We start from the raw sequence: 18,165 nt of genomic DNA, 5'->3' as shown, positions 1-18,165 counted from the left end.
TAAGATTTTGCAATTTCATGCAGAACTCTGAGTTAATGATCCTGTTTGAAGCAATTGCACTTGCTATTAAACATAAGATTTCTGTTTTTATTTTCTCAGATTCTTGTGGTCCACAGGTTTTTCAAAACCTAAATTATTAACGATGCTGAGAAAATGTATTAACCTCAATCAAACATTCTGCTTCAGAGGGGTCACATTATGATTTTTTTTTTTTTTTTTATCTTTTGAAATAAGACGTGTTTACCATGTAGATGCTTAACTAGACTAGTCTACTGTATGTACAGACGAAGTCAAAAACTGCCTCTCCAGTCTAGTGTTATTTTAGTATTATTTATTTGCTATTATTATTATTTTTTGTTGTTGTTCCTGATTCGCATGTATTCTTTTAGTGAATTGGGTGCTTCAGCAGTGGAGACATCATGTGAAAAACAAGACTATCAATGAGGGCAATTTGTTCTTTATGAACTCACCCCAAAATGTTATTAAATTGTTGAGTATAGCCAAAATAGCATAAAGTGTCACAACTCAGCAGCTCAAGTAATCTGTATTGGATGAAAGCTAAGAGTTTATTGATCCATAAAATAAGTCATTTTATTAAATGTGAAAGTTCTTACAAGGGTGATGGAGAAGAGAACAGTCATTATTAGCAAAAGGATGAAAGCCATTTGATGCTTTTTACTTTTATGGACACTGTCAATAAGTAAAGAAAATGTGTGTGGCGTTTCAACAAATAGGACACACTTTGGTCTCCCATTACTTAAAACCATTAGAGGCACAAATCTCATGTTGTTGTTTATATATTATGTTTATATATATATATATATATATATATATATATATATATATATATATATATATATACATGTGACTTTCTACGACATTAGTGAATAAACGTAAATAATCTTATTCTGTTCCCTTAATTTTCTTAGTTTGTCTTAATTCTACACATTTTGTTGTTGACTGCACTTACTCAATTATTCAACCTTATAATAACAAAAATTATCAAAAACTACTTAGAATTTTTGGAAATATAAGTTATGTATTATGTATGGTGCTCACATTTTATTGTTGACTGCACTTATTGAGTTATTCAACCCTGTTACCCAAGTTGTAACAAAACTTATCAAAAAATACCTAAAAGGATAGGAAATATCTAACAGTTAATTTAATAACAATAACATAAAAAAATAAAATAAAAAAAAGCTAATAAGGGTTAAAAACCCAGTTACCCATTCTAACATTGAACTTTTTTTTCTTTTTCTTTTTTTTTACTTTGATTGTACTACATTTAATGATTATTACTCAGAAATAATGAAATCACAAAAATCTCTTTTTAAACTATCGACACGTCAAAAAGTTGCAAACATCATACAAAATACATGTAAAAAAGACCTTATAATATTTTATTATTCCTATTAATTATCATTGCATCCTAAAGTTAATTATCATTTAACATTTAACATTTTCAGAAGGTTGCGTACATCCTCATTTGCAGATGCTGTTTTGTACTCTATTCATGGAGAGTGCCATGCAAATGAGGTGCAAGTGTATATTGTTCTCGGGGCCACTGCATGTTTTCAAGGCCTCAGTTATAGAGAAGAAGGCTTTGAAAGTGTATTTTCTGGTGTTTTTTTTTTTTTTTTTTTTTTTTCAGTGCTTACATGAGCTCTATTCCCAGCAGAGCGTCCATTCATCAGGCTTTAACTGAATCACACCTGTGAGCACAGCAGGCGTCCACACGTCCTTGAAGAGCAGAACCCCTCCATTTACAACATTTTCCTGTCCCTGAAGGATTTATCCTATTTTTGAGTACAGCCACATGCATTGTGCAGTGCTTTTCAAACTTTTTAGAGTGGAGTACCCCATGACACATTTAACATCCTTCTGCGTACCCCCTCTCTTCCACTTAAAAAACAATAAGAAATGTTCAATAGATAAATATGCAATGATGGTAAAAACTAATTAAATTAAAACCACCTCTAGGTGGCGGTATGAGTGAGTCATCAAGTGGCTGTTTTTATGAATGAGTCATTGAATCATTGACTCTCACGATTCAGTTCTGCTGTGGAACTTTTATTTCATTGCATAATTGAGCAAAAAATACTGTTTAAAATGAACAGCACTTAATATTACCCTTTCTTTTGTTGTACTGTTGTATAAAATCAGTGTCTCATCGTGTGGATATTTGGGAAACATTGCATTATTCTTGCTCGTATAATATATGATCAACATTAAAAACAAGAACTCACACAGGGTATGTTTTTGTATCGAAGAGAGTTCGAAGAGAATTAAATGAACGGCAGAACTCGTACCCCAGTTTGAGAACCTCTGTGCTATAGTAAACGTCAATAAATCGGCACCTGACGGCTGGGTTCCTCTGAATTCAATTCTTGGCCGCAGGATGTTGAGCCCATGAGGTGTGCTAAAGAAGCGAAGGGAATAATTATTGCAGTCACTTTGATTTACGACCAGATGTGTTTGGTTTGCTCACTGAAACTGGATCAGGCGAAATCTGTTGATGTTAAAGGAATAGTTCACACAAACCTGTATTGCTTTGGCTTCTTTTGCAAACACAAAGTAAGATATTCTGGAGAAAGTTCATACAGTCAAATTCAGTGGGGTCTAATGTTTTGTGATGTTTCATCTTGTGTAGGGCTGTGCATCACCAAGAATCTGATGTTGCGTATCAGCATACAGGGTCTACGACACTATATATCGCGATACATTCTATAAGAAAGGCGATATACGCATATTGTGATATTTCTTGCTTTTTTTTAGGAAGAAGAATGTTTTTTTTTGTGTGTGTGTGTGGTTTCATTTTGTTTTGTGTTGTTTCATCTTGTTTTGTGTTTTGTGTTGTTTCATATTTTGTGTTTGCTTTGCTTAATTTTGTTGTGTTTCATTTTTTGTATTTTTGTTTTGTGTTGTTTCATCTTGTTTTGTGTTTGCTTTGCATCATTTTGTTGTGTTGTTTCATTTCATTTTTTTTTCTGTTGTTTCATCTTGTTTTGTGTTGATTTATGTTGTGCTGTTTTTGTTTTGTGGTGTTTCATCTTGTTTTGTGTTTTTGTTTTACTTTGCTTCGTTTTGTTTTATTTCATCTTTTGTTTATTTTGCTTTGTTTTGCTTCATTTTGTTGTGTTTTAATTTTTTTCATTTTTTTTCATTTTGTTGTTTCATCTTGTTTTGTGTTAATTAAAGGTATAGTGGAGGATCTTTCCGAATTTTAGATAAGACCCGCCCTCTCCACTTTTTGAATAAGTTTGATTGATTCACCAGAATGATTGACAATTAGGAGGACCAATAGTATAGGTGATCCACCCGGAAGTAAAAAATCCTCCATTATACCTTTAATGTTGTGCTGTTTTCAATTTTTTTCTGTTTTGTTTTGCTTTGTTTTGTTTTGTTTTGCTTTTTGTTTCTTGTCGTTTCATCTTGGTTTTGCTTCACTTTGTTTTTCTTTGTGCTGTTTCATCTTGTTTTATGTTTTATTTTTCATTTTGTGTTGTGTTGTTTCATCTTGTTTTGTATCTTATTTTTTGGATGAACTGTTTCTTTAATTAGGAGAAATTTCTCATCTGTTTTTTTTTTTTATTATGTGCTAAATTTTGGTTTGACAACATTTTTATTTTATATTTTGTCTGCAGCTCCTGAACCAGGTGTTAAACCGAGTTACGGCGGAAAGAAACCTGTTTGACAGGGTGGTCAACTTGCGTCTCCCAGGTAACTCTAATTTCCTTCTTATGTAATAAATAATCCTACATTAATGCAAATAGAAGCATTGAACATGAGCTGCATGTTTTAGTACGTACTTGAGGATGCACTTGAATGCAATTATATTTCTGAAACGCTTATTGTGCTGTGCTGAATTTAAACCTCTCAGGTATTTCGGTCCGCCCTTGATCGTGTCCCCTGTGAGCCGAAATATGGTTTGGTGTAATCTAACAGTCAACTTTTCACTTGTTCCTTTTATAGCAGCTTGTTTCAAGTCCCAGAACAAATAAAAAGTAATTTGATAAGCGTTTTTGCGACGTTCTTGACTTCACCTTCAGAAACCCTTCAGAAGTTTGGAAAGTCAGCCTTGCTGATATTCATGAGGGAATGATATTAGACAAGAGATTACACGGCGAGTTTTGTATGAAAACATAATCCAATTCATAAACATAAACCATCATCAGGAGAGTTTTCAGCCTTAACACTGAAGAACGTTACATTTACGATTAATGAGGTTGGGTCATGTTGTTACCTGAACTTGAACAGAGAAGTGTGGCTTTCACTGCATTTTAAAGTTGTTATTAGATGGCACATTTTTATGCATCAGATTCAGTGACCTACTATCCTACTAAGTGCTGTTTACTGGCTTTAATAGATTTAGTTTATTCATCTGGTCCAGATTATTTTTATTATGTTCTGATACATAAAACCATATAATTCTAAAGGGTTTCCTTTCTTTTTCACATGACTATATATATATATATATATATACATATATATATATATATATATATATACATATATATATATATATATATATATACATATATATATATATATATATATATATACATATATATATATATATATATATATATATATATATATATATATATATATATATATATATATATATACATATATATACATATATATATATATATACATATATATATATATATATATATACATATATATATATATATATATATATATACTCTGGCCGGCCAAAAAAAGTCGCTGTTGGATTTAAATAGGCAAATGCTTAAGAGTCTTGTCTGTGATTGGATAATTAGATTATTAGTTTCATGTTATATGTTTGGCTAACAGTTCTTCTAACCCTCATACTTTTCCCTACATAATAACTTTTCATTTCTTAAAACACCATGTAGGAAGACACATCATGACCATATTGATGGAAATAACATCTCAACATTTATTTCCATCACTGTTTGGTCAAGATCTTGTATTGTCAATGCAAGAGTCCAGCACTCTGTAAAGTCTCCTCCAGCACATCCCAAACACTTTCAATGAATTTAAGCTCTGGACAGTTTATGTGTGAAAATTCTTCTTCATTCTTTCACAGTCTGAGCCTGATGAATCTTGACATTGTCATCCTGGAATATGGCCATGTGTCTTCATACATGGTTCTTAAAGAAATGAAAAGCTACACACTCCGTCAATTAGGGTTAGAAGAACTGTTGCCAAACATTTAACATGCTAGAAACATCATAATCACTGCAATAATGATCCAATCAAAGACTCTTAAGCTTAAGCTTAAGTCTTAAGTACATATACTGAAGCAGTAAAGTGTCTTTTTCAATAAATGTTGTTGCTCCATGACAGCTATAAACTTGTGAACACACTTTTGCTAGACACCATTTTCTTGTTTAAGAAATTGTGTATTTAAATTCAAATACATGTAGTGTGTGTGTGTGTTTACTGTATATTAATACAGTACATATTAAAGTGATGTTTCATATATATATATTTACATTTTGATTTGAAACGACAATAGTAGTGGGTCAATATTACATTTTATGTTTATAAAAACAAATAAAAAATAAAAAATATCAATATTATTTGAGAGTGAAGTTCAAATAAACCAAGGGGAATTGCAAAGAAGATCATTTTCAAACATAATTCATTGGTCAGTCGAGCAGACAACCCTGTCCTAAACTCATGCCTTTGGTTGAGTCAGTGTTGCTGTGTTGGGCTGATTATGATGCTTAATACACATATATTATGTATTTGAGCACCCTTAGATTGCTGACCAATCAGCATCCAGAACCAGATCAGTTTTTGTTATAAAATATATAACCTGAGCCACTCATAAAACCATGTGTTATTTTCTGTGTAGGCCTGGAGAGTGTTGATCACTACCCCATCCTAGTGGCTGTGACAGGGATATTAGTGCGCATTCTGGTCGACTCCGATAAACACGGGTGAGTTTATGGCTTTGTTTTGCTTTATTTTTCCATCTATATTATGGGATTTCCATATTTATGGGCATACTTACTGATGTAGACTTAGAAAAATGCATTAAGGTAATATATGGTCCAGTCCTGCATTGTATCTTTCACACAAACCAAGTGTCCGTTTTATTTGTTTCTGTCTGGATTTGGTCTGTTGGACTCCATGACTTGTGCCGGTTTCCTGTTCAAAGAGCACATTTGCTGTGAGGAAATGTGTGTGTGTGTGTCTTGGCATGAGTCTGGGTTGGACAGTTAATTGCATGCGCTGTTGCCTGAGGGAAGTCTGACACCCACCGTGTCCCTGTTGTGTCTGTGGGTCAGAGCAACAGGATTCGGGACAGAACCTGTCCTGTGGGGAGGTGAAATCTAATAACGAGCTCCTGTTGACAGAAATGAGACTTCTGAGAGACCAGAGGAAGGACAAACGGGGTCTCCGGTTCATCATCCCTCTTGCTCTTAGGATTTGTTTTTTAAAGCTGGATATTTTTTTTTGTAGTCCTGGCGTTTGAAATGGTTTCACTATAAGGCTGAAGGTTTATGGCAATTTTGTTCTTTCTGTTGTATTTTTTGACAAGTAATTGTGTGTGTGTGTGTGTGTGTGTGTGTGTGTGTGTGTGTGTGTGTGTATATATATATATATACATTTTTGGGGGGATTTACGATCAGAATACACGCTACCATACTGTCTAATACTTCTATCATTGAAGCTGGACTCATTGAAGATTCATTCATTCATTCATTCATTCATTCATATAAATGCCACATCCATTCATTCATTCATTCATATAAATGCCACATCCATTCATTCATTCATTCATTTATATAAATGCCACATCCATTCATCCATTCATTCATTCATTCATTCATATAAATGCCACATCCATTCATTCATTCATTCATTCATTCATTCATACAAATGCCACATCCATACATTCATTCATTCATTCATTTATATAAATGCCACATCCATCCATTCATTCATTCATTCATTCATTCATTCATTTATTCATATAAATGCCACATTCATTCATTCATTCATAAAAATGCCTCATTCATTCATTCATTTATATAAATGCCTCATTCATTAATTCATTCATTCATTCATTTATATAAATGCCTCATTCATTCGTTCATTCATTCATTCATTCATTCATTCATTCATTCATTCATTTATATAAATGCCTCATTCATTCGTTTATTCATTCATTCATTCATTCATATAAATGCCTCATTCATTCATACATTCATTTATTCATATAAATGCCTCATTCATTCATTCATTCATTTATTTATTTATAAAAATGCCACATCCATTAATTCATTCATTCATAAAAATGCCTCATTCATTCATTTATTTATATAAATGTCTCATTCATTCATTCGTTTATTCATTCATTCATTCATACATGCATTTATTCATATACATGCCCCATTCATTCATTCATTCATAAAAATGCCTCCATTCATTCATTCATTCATTTATTTATATAAATGCCCCATTCATTCATTCATTCATTCATTCATTTAAATGCCTCATTCATTCATTTATTTATATAAATGCCCCATTCATTCATTCATTCATTCATTCATTTAAATGCCTCATTCATTTATACATTCATTTATTCATATAAATGCCCCATTCATTCATTCATTCATTCATTCATTCATATAAATGCCCCATTCATTAATTCATTCATTCATTCATTTATATAAATGCCTTTCATTAATTCATTCATTCATTCATTTATATAAATGCCTCATTCATTCGTTTATTCATTCATTCATTCATTCATTTATATAAATGCCTCATTCATTCGTTTATTCATTCATTCATTCATTCATTTATATAAATGCCTCATTCATTCGTTTATTCATTCATTCATTCATTCATTCATATAAATGCCTCATTCATTCATACATTCATTTATTCATATAAATGCCTCATTCATTCATTCATTCATTTATTTATTTATAAAAATGCCACATCCATTAATTAATTAATTCATTCATTCATTCATAAAAATGCCTCATTCATTCATTCATTCATTCATTCATTCATAAAAATGCCTCCATTCATTCATTCATTCATTCATTCATTCATTCATTTATAAAAATGCCACATCCATTAATTCATTCATTCATAAAAATGCCTCATTCATTCATTTATTTATATAAATGTCTCATTCATTCATTCGTTTATTCATTCATTCATTCATACATTCATTTATTCATATACATGCCCCATTCATTCATTCATTCATTCATAAAAATGCCTCCATTCATTCATTCATTCATTCATTCATTTATATAAATGCCCCATTCATTCATTCATTCATTCATTCATTCATTCATTCATTCATTCATTCATTCATTCATTCATTCATTCATTCATTCATTTAAATGCCTCATTCATTCATTTATTTATATAAATGCCCCATTCATTCATTCATTCATTCATTCATTTAAATGCCTCATTCATTTATACATTCATTTATTCATATAAATGCCCCATTCATTCATTCATTCATTCATTCATTCATTCATTCATATAAATGCCCCATTCATTCATTCATTCATTCATTCATATAAATGCCTCATTCATTCACCCTTCAAAAGGGTTCTAATATGTACCATTTAGGTACTAATATGTACACGTTTGGTACCAATATGTACCTTTGAGGGACTTATATGCACTCTTTAGGTACGTACCGCCACAGTAACAGCTTTTGTACCTTTTTTTCTGAGAGTCTAGGACTGTGAAGCTTTAGGGGTGTTGATGGACTCGATCTAATTTGTGTTTTGATCATCTTTCTGAATCCCATCCAGACGTAGTCTTTCACAAACACAAAATGTTGCTTTTTTATTAAGCTTACCCACATTCAGTGTTGATAAAAAATAAATGCACGAAGCGGGAATAAAACAGGTTTTTTTGTTTAAAAGCAGAGGCTTTGTTCTTTCTTTTTTATATTGCATGTTCAGATATTTATACAACAAAATGGTCTGGGGGCCATTATTTTTTTTTATTTTTTTGTGTGTGTGTGTGTGTGTGTGTGTGTGTGTGTGTGTGTGAAAATGATAAAAAATGCTGGCAACTTTTTCCAAAAACACTGGCAGGGAAAGAGTTATAAGGATATTCCTGCATGTTCCTGAAATCTGATCAAGCTGTCTATAGATATGTGCACTGGACATCGCTCTTGAACTTTCCAAACCTGTGATCAGTGATTGTTCCCCGGATGCTCTGAACTTCCTCGACACACAAATGAGTTTGGAAACGGATCTCTGGAGGAGTAATGAATCGTTCTGAGATCTGATTCCTGGAAAAGCCTGATTGGCGGCTCTCTATCACGGAAGACTTGATGTCTCGGTGAGCAGATGTTTAACATTTCACAGGCTTCAGAGAGAAGGGCTCTGTTGAAACATTCGTTTTATGCGCACGAATCCAGAATGAATCAATGCTTTAGAGATAACAAGAGACATGTAGTGTAGACGGATAGATATCACATTCATTTGAAATGGTTTCCAACAATAAAAGAACTGCATCCAGTAACACTTCACTATATTATAGTAACACTTTACAATAGGGTTTTATTTGTTAACATGTTGAACTACATATTTGTTAATGCTGATCTGAACATTTACTAATGCATTTTTTAAGATCAAAAGTTGTATTGTTGTGGACGAACATGAACGTTGTTAGTTCATGTTAGTTAATGCATTAACTACTGTTAACAAATGAGACTTTATTGTAAAGTGTTACCCATATGGGCACTGACTTCGCTGTTGCATTATGGGTGGTTTGAGTGCTGTTACTCTTGTTCATTGTTCTTTATATAGTGCAGTGTCTTATGAGATGAACAATTAGATTTAACGATTATGTTTATTGGTCTAGGAAGACTTTGCTCACGAGGCATTTGTTGTATTGAATTGAACAATGTGCAAATTTGTGCAAATAACAAGGACAAGGACTTTTTCTGCATCAACTTTAAATGTTAAATTCAGATACACTTCAATTTGCTGCAAATTTTTTTTTTTGCTTTGATTTTTATTTTTATTTTTCACATTTTTATTTTGTTTTGTTGCTTTTTGTTTTTGATGTTGTTTAATTTTTTTGTTTTTGTATTTTGTTTTGTCTTTTTGTTGTTTTGTTTAGTTTTTTTTTCTTTGCTTTGCTTTGTCTTGTTTTTGATGTTTTATTTTTATTTTTTGTTTTTGTTTTGTTGTCAGCAAATGCATAATACACTTTCATGTAAACAAATACATTAACATACACACGATTAGTATGTCTAATCCATCATTACTATTTTCTACAGAGGGATATAACAGACGAAAGTAAATATGGAAATACATGGTTTTGCCATAATTTATTGTACATAAATACATTTCTCGCCTTGTTTTTTATTTCAATGTTTTTTTTTCTTAGTATTTCATGATATATTTGATTGTCTTCATATTTTCAATTTAGTTTTTGAAAATTACATGTGTGTGTAACGGATTAAATTTTTTATTTTTACATAAATGCATTTCTCACCATTTAAATACTTGTATGGACACATTAAATTGCACATTTATTTATTGATTAATACATTTTTATGCTATATTCAATTTTGTCTGTTATATTCCTCTGAAGCGGACCCTAATGAGCGGGACTAATGCTAAAGGGGGGGATAAATATGCATAAATGTTATGGTTTGTCGGTATAAATGTTACCTGAGAGTGAGTGTAAAGCTATACTTAACAGATCTTGTAAAACATTAAATGATCAATAAGTTATGGCAATATATGTTTTTTTTTTTCATTGCTTTAATTCACCAAAATAAGCCGTCTTCAACCTCTTTTTTTTTGTTGTTATTTTTGTTATACAAGATTCAACTCATTTTTTAAAGTCAGTTTAATGTAATTTAAGTTGAAATGACTTAAACATCCAAGTTGATTGTACTTAAAAAAAAAAAAAAAAAATGTTGCACTGTTGCCCACACTATACCAATTACCCAGAATGCTTCTCTCCGCCGAGCTGTGGTGTTCTCTTATCTTCTCGAGATGGTCTTCTCTCTCAACGTGACCTTTCTCTTTGAATGTCACCAGTCTTCTTGTACTTGTTGTAGAAGGTCTTATAAGGTCACACTAACCCTGTACACACACTGGAAACAGACGCCGAGTGTGTCAGGCCACGTGTGTTTACAGGTGAATCACGAGAGATTGTGTCTTGAGAAGATGACCTTTCCAAACTCGCTGTAACCGCAACACCTCAAGTAAAAGCTAAGGCGAAAAACAACCTTTTTTTTTTCCGTGAGCGTTTAGAAGTGTGCGGCGTGTCTGCATACGCTTTCATTTTTCTCATTCGTGAATCACTAATGGTTTGTTCTGACTTGAAAGCCTCGATAACCAAGTTTGTTCGTGGATATCATATGTTCGGAGATATTGCATTATGACAGTGAGAGGATGCTTTCATGGCCAAGCAACTTTTCTTGAAGTGTGATTTATGCAGGGAAACTAGGTTTGGAAACAGTGTATTAAATGAATTAGTCAACAAGACTCGGTTTGAATCAATCTAATGACTCGAAACTAATGAATCTAATGAGTGTGTTCAATGAACTGCCTTTTATTTCTAATGAATTAATTGGAAAAAACAACATTTAACTGAAAGTGTTGATTGGTATATTTAAGTCAATTATTCTTTATTACCAAATATTCTTCAATTTGGTCCAATTATTTGTGTTATTAGAATTAAGCGAAATCAGAATCATTAAGTGTGTGTGTGTGTGTGTGTGTATATATATATGTGTATATATATATATATATATATATTGTAATATATATATATATATATATATATATATATATATGTGTGTGTGTGTGTGTGTGTGTATATATATATATATATATATATATATATAATATTATTATTATAATATTATTATTATTATTAATATATAATATTATTATTATTATTATTATTTATTATTATTTTTTTATTATTATTATTTTTATATATATATATATATATATATATATAAATATCTCTGAAGTAGCATTTTATACTAATGAAAATGCATTAATCGAAATAAACATTTAATAATAATCAAAATGTAATAAAATAAATAATTGAAATTGTAATAATAATCAGAAAAAACATTTTATAATAATAAACATTTGATAATAATCGCAATTGAATAATAACCAGAATAAACATTTTACAATGATTAGAATGCAATAATAATCAGAATAAGCGAGAATACAAATTTATAATAATATAGTAATAATATAATAATAACAATGTAATAATAATCAAAATAAACTTTTTCATAATGATTTGACTGTAGTAATCATAGAACATTCATTACAAAATTAATTTAATGAAAAAATCTATCTAATGACTCAAAACTAACGAGTGTTTTCAATAAACTGCCTTTCATTTCTAATGAATTAACTGGGAAAAAAAACAGCATTTAACTGAAATTTTTTGATTGGTGTATTTAAGTCAGTTATTCTTTATTACCAAATATTCGTCACTTTGGACCAATTATTTGTGTTCCTGTAATTAAGGACGGTTAAAGTGAAATCAGAATCATTAAGCTCTTTCCGATTCTCATCCCCACAGAAGATCCTCTTATTCGACCCGGTGAATTGTCTCTGAAACACCTCTGCTTTCATCACACGGTGAACGGGGAACAAGCTGAACTGCTGCTAAATCTGGCATTTTATATCCGGCACAAATTCGCTAATGAGAAAATAATTGGTGTGACACCTGGCACCTTCCCTCTTCCCTCTTCCCTCTTCCCGATTTCCTTCAGACGCTCTGCTCCAGTTGTGGGGAGGTTGTCATGGTTTGTCGGTACTATTGAAATTTCCAACTGAAAAATGTGAACTGAGCTCATTTGCTTCATTTGTATGCATGCCGTGCATGTTTTGATATGCAAATGAGCAACTTGTATTTTTTATTTATTATTTTCACAAATTTGATGCCAAGCATAGAAAATCAAGCTTGAAATTAAAAGCAACCATTGGGAATGACTTACTGGTCCCTGATTAAACATTATGTCGTTTATTTCATCTAGAGTCTAGACTAGTTCCCTGATTAAGTTGCATTAGCATTTAAAATGTTCAATTCACAAACCAAAAGCTTTACTTTTATATTTTTTTATTGCCTCATGAAACAACCTCAGTTATTTTTACTGGTTGTTTCACTTTTCAGATGTTGATATGATAATATGTTTCATAAACATGATACAGTTACTGTGGCGTATGAATTTAATTGATTAAAAAAATGACAAGAGTTTAAAAAGTTACGTGTAATAATGATCAGAATATATATTTAAGAATATTCCGAATTTAATAATCAGAGTAAACATTTTATATTAGTCAGAATTTAATAATAATCAGAAGTAGCATTTTATAATAATGAAAATGCAATAATCGAAATAATTGATTTAATAATAATCTTAAAAACATTTTATAATGATCATAATGTAATAATTAAAATGTAATATTAATCGGAAAACGTTATAAAAATAACAAACATTTTATAATAATTGCTATTTAATAATAATCAGAATAAACATTTTATAATAGTCAAAATTTTATAATGATCAGACATTATTTTGTAATTATCAAAATACAATAATCAGAATAAACATTTTATAATGATTAGAATGTAATAATAATCAGAATAAACATATAATTAGACTGTAGTAATCATACAATTTCATAATCAGAATGTAATAATAATAATAATCAGAATAAACATTTAATAATAATCAGAATGTAATTAATATATATATATATTTTTTTTTTATAATTCAAATTATTTACTAATGATAAGAATACACATTTTATAATTAGAAAGTAGTAATCATCATATACATTTCATAATAATCAGAATGTAATAACCTGAATAAATATTTTATAATATATACATATATTTTTTTAAATAATCAAAATGTAACGATAATGAAAACAACTTGTTTCTCCATCAAGTAACGCTTCAAACGTGGTTCATCCAAGCAGAGTTTAGAGCCTTTTTGTTATATCTATTATGATATATTGTTGTGATGAATAATCAGTGTTACACTCTATATTATCTGATGCTGCTATTCGTTTGCATTTACAGCAGTGAATCATATCCAGTGTTGCATGGGTGTGGATGGCACCAGATCTATTTGGATAAATAGATTAAATATTCCAGTAATATATTTAACAATGACCACCGTTTTGTGTTTTGGTTGTGATTTGTCTGCTAGACACTCTCAGTTTTACATCAGTTATGATTGCATAATGGAGTGACCATTAAGTGCATGACTAATTGAATTTAAGCAGCTGTATGGGAAATGCGTGATATAATAATGTATAATAGTGCCAGGTTTGGCACAGCTCGGTCTTGACGCTCTCAATATGAGCCTTTGCTATGAGGTCAGTTCTCTCAGCAACTGGGATCCCTAATTCATGTCCGATTAGTTCTTCAAATCTCCTGTCATCTCCTCCAGACCGCCTGTAATTTTCCACAGGAACCTAAGAGCTTTGTGGGACCTCTGCCAAGTTCCTCGGGTGCGGTTGCTCCAGCATCCCTCATCTTTTAGTGTAGCGTGAAGGAACCACATTGAGCCACACCAACAAACAAACCTGTTCCAAACCTGTGCGACTGATTTTCATCTGTCAAACACAAAAGAAGGTATTTTGAAAAATGTCTTTTGTCCATACAATGAAAGTCAATGGGGTCCAATTTTTGGACCCCATTGACTTTCATTGTATGGACGAAAGGACTTAAAATTGACTTCCTGAAAGTCAGTGGGGTCCAATTTTTGGAGCCCATTGAGTTTCATTGAATGGACAAAAGCACTCAAAATTGACTTTCTGTGGGGTTTAATGTTGCTCTCCAGTTCTGCCTATCATCTTGGAGTTAAAAACCGAAGACAATTATGGTAAACGATGACATTTCTATCACGAAAATAGAAAATAATTGCTCTAATGAGCTGCTCATTGTATCCTGTCCTTCAGGGGTCACTTAAAAACGCCTCACTTGAGGTCATAAAGCATCCCAGGGCACTTAACTTAAAGGGTAAGGAGTGTTACCTTGGTTTCAACCTTGGTCTTTGGGATAAATTTCCCCCAAAGGTCCATTAAGACCTTTTTCTAATAACCTGTCCACCTCCAACTAGCATAATGGTGATGGACTGCTGCAGTATTGTCCAAAGGTGGAGGTCAATGGATGTTCTTCAACATAGGTTAAACCGCTACCCTTTGTAAAAAGTTCTGTGGCTGCACTATGGTACACTTACGATGATAAAATAAAATGATACGGTGATAAAATCATGGTAAATTGTGTTTTTGGTGGCAACTTTAACACTGGCAAGTGATTTTCTTCAGAAAATACCATGCAAGGGTCCATCCACGTTTTTGCATGTTCTCAAAAGTAGCATTTTTATAATAATTAATGCCTCCCAATGACAAGTTTTGACTCTATTAGTGTCTATTTTGTACATGATGTAGATACACTACAACAGGTAAGCATGTCAACTGTGTGACATTTCACCATGAACAAAAATGACCACATATTTGCTCGTGATTAAATAAATTCACAAAAATATTGACTCAAATGTGCCTACTTGAAATTGTGATGCAATAATGTGAGGAAAAAGGTTTTGCCAATTTCTAAGTTCGCTTAACCCTTAGCCCTTGAGTTTATATTTTCTAACTAAAAGCAACAAATATAATATCTCTAAGGATATAAAAAAAAAAAAAAAAGATGTTATGAACGTGTCCTGCGTGAGACACTGAGGTAAAGACGTCCGTCTAGCACGTGTTTACAATGAAATACAGTGGAAAACAAAATTGTCTGAATGACTGAATGAATACTGAATGATTAACATGTTTATATACCATTGTACTTACATGATAGCCCAAGAAAATCATGATATTACCATGATATATCCACAACTCCATGGTATTAGCATGGTATTAACTTAGCATAGAAAACCTGGTACATGTTTGTTAGCGTAAAGTTCTGCAGCATTAACCGAGCTAGTATTATAATGAAATAGCAATGCATTGATGCTAATATGCTGCCTGAAAATAAAGCACATGGCAGATAAAGAGGCATTAGCATCATTAGCATCATTTCATCTAGTTTAGCCTTTGTGTGGCGACTGTGTTTGTTTTGACACTCTCGCGTTCGTTAGCGGCTCATTCATATGCAAGGCCTGATGAAGCAGAGCCAAAAGTGTGTCAGTTTGCCACATTTTAATTAGCCCATTTCTCCTTTAGCCCACTGACAAAAGCTAAGAGCACAAAGCAAAGCAGCATTAACGCTGGCGTCAACTTCAATTAGCTAAAGTGTCAGACATGTTCTTCTCTGCAGCTGGTGCTACATAAAGACAAAGCCAAAAAGTGGATGACGCTAGTGGTTTAGTTCCTTGCATAGCATTGTTGCTGTTTTGAGACGCTAATGAAACAAATGGCTATATCGATCTTAATTCACAAAGTGTGATACACTGTACAGAAGGCAATGCACATGTCGAGATTAGTAATGCAAAGTAATTACGGAAAACTATATTTCCTCTGAATAAAACAACAACATTCGGCCAGATCAGTTAGCGCTTCTGAATTGTCACTACAGTAAAGATCGATCTTGAAAACTGCGTCGAACACGGTAAGAATTCAAATGTAGTCAATAATTTCATCCCTTAAAACTCATCTTTGATCACCAAAATTACATATTTAAGTATTTCTTCTTACAGATTGATGTCTGTAATACAGTGCAATACTGTCTTTCGGTTTTCGGCTAAATTACGTTTTCAGCTTCCGTGTTTCGGTAAAAAAAAAGAGATTTTGGTGAATCACTAATCAGGATTCAACCGCTATACAATACATTACAATATGATTTCCGATCATGATTGAAACGATCGACATAGACTTTCACACACCAATCCCGGTAAATTACCGTAACATTGCCAGAATGACTTTACCGGTAAATTCTGTGATGTTAGTCATCGGAAGTGATCTTTAAACGCAGCATGAGGAGAAGCGCTCCAATTTGAAGACGTTTGTAAACGGTGGTGAGTAAACGCGTCATCTACATCCTAATTTTATGAATGGCCCAGAGCCGTTGCTCTTTCAACGGCTTCTGATTGGCCCAAATCACTTCTTAAGTCAGCGCGTTCTGCGTACATGCAAAAATACCGGTAAACTTCATTCCGCGTTCACACAGCGTATATACCGGTAATTTACTGGTAATGTTACAACGTCCCTTACTGGAAGATTGCCGGTGTGGTGAACAATCGAGTCCGGTTGAAGAGATGAGTCCGAGCTTAGGACCCAAGCAATCCGATTGGTTCAAAGCACGTTTTATGGGTAATCGCTTTAGTGCCTGGTTACAAATAATACAAAATCACTTTATTATAGAAGAAGTTTGTACTACGTTATAACGAGTCATTAATGTATTTTAACTTACACTCACCTAAAGGATTATTAGGAACACCATACTAATACTTGTGTTTGACCCCCTTTCGCCTTCAGAACTGCCTTAATTCTACGTGGCATTGATTCAACAAGGTGCTGAAAGCATTCTTTAGAAATGTTGGCCCATATTGATAGGATAGCATCTTGCAGTTGATGGAGATTTGTGGGATGCACATCCAGGGCACGAAGCTCCCGTTCCACCACATCCCAAAGATGCTCTATTGGGTTGAGATCTGGTGACTGTGGGGGCCATTTTAGTACAGTGAACTCATTGTCATGTTCAAGAAACCAATTTGAAATGATTCGAGCTTTGTGACATGGTGCATTATCCTGCTGGAAGAAGCCATCAGAGGATGGGTACATGGTGGTCATAAAGGGATGGACATGGTCAGAAACAATGCTCAGGTAGGCCGTGGCATTTAAACGATGCCCAATTGGCACTAAGGGGCCTAAAGTGTGCCAAGAAAACATCCCCCACACCATTACACCACCACCACCAGCCTGCACAGTGGTAACAAGGCATGATGGATCCATGTTCTCATTCTGTTTACGCCAAATTCTGACTCTACCATCTGAATGTCTCAACAGAAATCGAGACTCATCAGACCAGGCAACATTTTTCCAGTCTTCAACTGTCCAATTTTGGTGAGCTCGTGCAAATTGTAGCCTCTTTTTCCTATTTGTAGTGGAGATGAGTGGTACCCGGTGGGGTCTTCTGCTGTTGTATCCCATCTGCCGTGTTGTG

At 32.7% G+C, this 18,165-nt stretch overlaps 1 protein-coding gene across 3 annotated transcripts in view; it reads left to right on the top strand.

The window, feature by feature from the left end:
• The window catches only part of rnf123 (ring finger protein 123), a 150,897-nt gene that overhangs the window by 58,252 nt on the left and 74,480 nt on the right, over positions 1–18,165 (top strand). For all 3 annotated transcript variants that reach the window (XM_084417316.1, XM_084417317.1, XM_084417315.1), the window contains exons 34-35: positions 3,648–3,723; positions 5,855–5,939. In XM_084417316.1, coding sequence (XP_084273442.1) covers positions 3,648–3,723; positions 5,855–5,939 — 161 coding nt within the window. The remainder of the gene's footprint in view (positions 1–3,647; positions 3,724–5,854; positions 5,940–18,165) is intronic.

The sequence above is a fragment of the Rutilus rutilus genome (assembly GCF_951802725.1).
Source record: "Rutilus rutilus genome assembly, chromosome: 8".
Classification (NCBI taxonomy): Eukaryota; Metazoa; Chordata; class Actinopteri; order Cypriniformes; family Leuciscidae; genus Rutilus; species Rutilus rutilus.
Note: the sequence above shows the minus strand (reverse complement) of the source record. Positions and strands in the feature narration are given on the sequence as shown.